We start from the raw sequence: 3,731 nt of genomic DNA, 5'->3' as shown, positions 1-3,731 counted from the left end.
AGTGAATGGCACGTAGTGCACTATATAGTGGACAGGGAACGATTCAAACAGTGTAAATATGCTTTCCATTGAGGAAAAAAATAAGTCTGGTTTCGCGCTGTGTCAAGCTAACCACCGCACCGCACACACACTCTGCTCCGGTCCAGAGACAGGATAGCATGGAGCGGATCACATGCGCGAGTCGGCGCAGACCACAAAATGTATCGGAGCTATTTGAATTCTACACAGAATGCTATATTTTATAGCAATATGGATGAGATTGTGGCTGGCATACCCTGTCAAATGCGGCTTTACGGAGCTCAACAGCTCTAGCCCAAGCTGTGATATAAACGAACGCTATTGGCTATTTTAAAAAGGGGCAGGGCTGCTTGATATGTCCCGCCCTGTCTTCCTGTTTCAGTTAAAATGACGTCAACACATAGAGTAACGCTGCATGTTTCTAAGCATTTCAGGGGACCTTTAAAAATAAAGGTTCTATTGGTATCTGTGGTTCCATGAAGAACTTTTAGCATCCATGGAACCTTTCCATTCCACAAACCACTTCAGTAAAAAATGGTTCTTTAAAGAACTTTTTACTGAACGGTTCTTTGGGGAAACAAAAATGGTTCTTCTTTGGCATTGCTGTGAAAACCCCTTGTGGAACCTTTATTTTTAAGAGTGTATGGTACTAAACAATTGATGTTTGCATTGTCGTTTCATTTATTGTGTAGCTAACGGTCAATGAAGCATCCGCTCAGCTGTGCATGAAAGATCTATCGCTGCTGACCCGAAGAGATGAACTTTTCTCACTGGCCAGGCAGATTTCACGCGAAGTTACCTACAAATACACCCGCAGGAGCAGCAGGTAAGACACAATTCTTCTCAATGTTTGATTCTATAGAAAAACAGTTGTTAAAATCATGTATTAACACTTTCCTCTGTTGACATATTGAGGAATAGCTTGCTTTTGTATAAATAGTGGCCGGGAATATTGGGTGAGGGAACTTCTTGTTCTAAAGAGCATTCGTTTTTTGGACATACGACCTTGCAATCAAGATTTTTTGTTCAATATCCTGTTAGAACTTTTTAAAATTAACTTTATGGAGTACATTAGCATTTGCAAACATAATAATACCAGACATACATTCATGAAATTGTTACAAAGAATTGATTTTGGTTTTTAGACACTTTTCTTGGTCTCTATTTAGTCATATAAGGAGCATCTGTTTGTACAGTAAATGCCATCTTTTTAGTACTTTCACTAGTTTTTGTTATTTAATTGAAAAGTTTTACCACAATGACTGTTTATGGTGTTTCAAAATAAGTATAAAACTCAAAATATCTTCATTTCAGGTCCCACTGTGGTGATGAAGATGAACCATCTACCAAGAGGATCAAATCTGAAGTAAGTTTAAACAAGTTCTGTAGATTCAGCTCATATTCATAAACCTCACGGTGACAGATTGCTCTATTTGCATGAGACGCCTCAGCTTTGCAATCATTTCGAGCTCCAGGTGGTTTCTCGGGACTTCTTTATTAGTTTTGCTTTCTTGTAATGATATTTATTGCCAGCTGCCTTCCCATTGCGTCTGAATTAGCGCTGTGTTTGTGTGTGCACTCTCTCTGTTAATAATCTCAGGAGAGTAATTACTGTCATTATTCACTCCGAAATGTCGCGTTCATACAGCTTTTCCCATGAGCGACGGTCTTCGCCTCTGGGTGAACATCTCAAAGTAAATGATATCGTTGTTTTCGTAGCTCCGTGGGGCCTCTAAGTCAACAAAACCGTTGCAAACAAAGCTCTCAAGATGTTAAATTAAAACTGTGATAAATTTTAGCTCGCTTTTAAAAGCTTGTTTTTAACGGAAGTTGTTTTTGTGGGGTTCTCTGGATAAAGAAAAGCTTAGTTAGTACACAAACGTGCAATCATTCATCCGCACAGGCGGAGAAGTACACAGTGGACTGAAACACATAATTGACATCATCCTGTGGGTGCCTACTGAATTACCCACACATGGCTGTAGCTGTCTCTGTCTGAGTCGAACGTCATACGTGGACACACAAGCTCACTCACACACACACATATACGTGATGACCTCAGAGGAAAATGCGGAGGTTGTCAAGGGGCGACACGAAGTGTAAATTCGTTCAAAGGTGACAACGGCCGATCTGTTAGAATAACAAAAAAAATACTGGTTAGAAACAAGCAGGAACATTGCCATGGCAGAGAAAGATTGTTGATGATAAAAGTGTTTTTAAGTCCTTGTAAGTTTTTTTTTTACCACTATAAAAAAGGATAAAATAATATTTGTGCATTTAAGAACTCAAAAAAATAGCTAAAAGTATTCTAATATAAAGAAAAAAATGCAAAAAAATTTAAGCTTTACTATACTGTACTTTTGAGGTCAGTGTGTTTTATGGTTTTAAAATGGTTTTATGAACAATTGACCAATTGTTCTTTAGGATTTTTTTGCGTATTTGTGTAATACTAAATTTTAATTAAAAAATAAAATGCCATATTCATTTAGCTTTACTGGATCTTTTATATTTGAGGGCAATGAGCTTTGTGGTTTTAAAAATGGGTTTATGAACAGTTCACATAAAAAATTGTTCTTTAGGATTTTATGCATCCAAAACTCAAAAAAGTAAATATTATTTTAATAATCAATTTTAATTTAAAAATAAAATACTATATTTACTTAGCGTTACTATTTCCTTTATATTTGAGGTCAGTGAGCTTTGCTTTTAAAATGGTTTTATGATCAATTTTCACACAAATTGTTTGTCAGGAGGATAAATACGTTTTTAAAAAAAATTTAAATGTAAAAATAAAATACTTCAGCTTTATTGTAACTCTTATATTTGAGCTGTATGTATTTATACGACACATTTTCTATACATTAAGAACTGTTTACCCAGAATCTGCTCTTTGCTTGCATAATTGCGCGTTTTTGGGTTCAGAGAGAGGACAGAAAATGGTCATGAACTAAATAATTAATATTTTTAGTGCAAAAACCTTCACTGACATTATAAGTAGAGTTTTGGGGTGGAAGAGTAAATGCTACAAAAGTGTAAAATATGATTATTTGGATGGTTCATCTCGCCAGCAGCATGACTTACCTCCTCAGGCACTGTGGACTACAGATGTGATGACTCAGTTCGTACTAACAGCTTTTTCCATTTGTGCAAATGTCATGGTTGCACCAGAGATGCAAATAAATGAAGCTATCGTGGAGATATAAAACTCACTCACTTCTGTCTCAGCTAATTTTATTGAAAGTTGTCCATGAGCTCATCCCTCATTTCACCTTTTCTTGCTTTCTCTTAGGATGGTGTCTACGATCTACAGGAGGCTCTTCACGTTCTTCATACGCGTCAGGAGACGGTGAGAGAGCAGCTCGCAATCGCCAAATCTAAAGGAGAGGAGACGATCAGACATAGTCTACAGGTATTTTGAGTCTATTAAGTTGATATCACTTATATGAGTCTATTAAGTTGATATCACAGTCAAAACGTATGTTTGTTTGTCTGAAGGTTAGTTTCAACATAGTTTGAACTTTTTTTTTTTCAGAAGAATATTGTTTTAATGTTGCTTCAAAAACTGTTGAAACTTTATTTCAAACTTGTTTGGACTTCATTTTAATGGTTTTTAAACAATGTAATGTTTGTTTCAGCATTGCTTGAACTATATTTGGAAACAATGTATGTTTGAATGTTTTAAAGGGGTCATATGATGCTTTTTTAAAGATCAT

The 3,731-nt window shown here is 36.0% G+C and overlaps 1 protein-coding gene across 1 annotated transcript in view; it reads left to right on the top strand.

Moving 5' to 3' along the window:
* Window positions 1-3,731, top strand: part of LOC107653562 (NGFI-A-binding protein 1-like) — a 21,860-nt gene that overhangs the window by 10,938 nt on the left and 7,191 nt on the right. The window contains exons 4-6 of the mRNA XM_016440301.1: window positions 711-844; window positions 1,333-1,384; window positions 3,308-3,427. Of these exons, the coding sequence (XP_016295787.1) occupies window positions 711-844; window positions 1,333-1,384; window positions 3,308-3,427 (306 nt within the window). The remainder of the gene's footprint in view (window positions 1-710; window positions 845-1,332; window positions 1,385-3,307; window positions 3,428-3,731) is intronic.

Source organism: Sinocyclocheilus anshuiensis, unplaced genomic scaffold (genome assembly GCF_001515605.1).
Source record: "Sinocyclocheilus anshuiensis isolate Anshui unplaced genomic scaffold, SAMN03320099.WGS_v1.1 scaffold1079, whole genome shotgun sequence".
In the NCBI taxonomy this organism is placed as follows: Eukaryota; Metazoa; Chordata; class Actinopteri; order Cypriniformes; family Cyprinidae; genus Sinocyclocheilus; species Sinocyclocheilus anshuiensis.
This window is presented reverse-complemented; position numbering and strand designations above follow the sequence as displayed.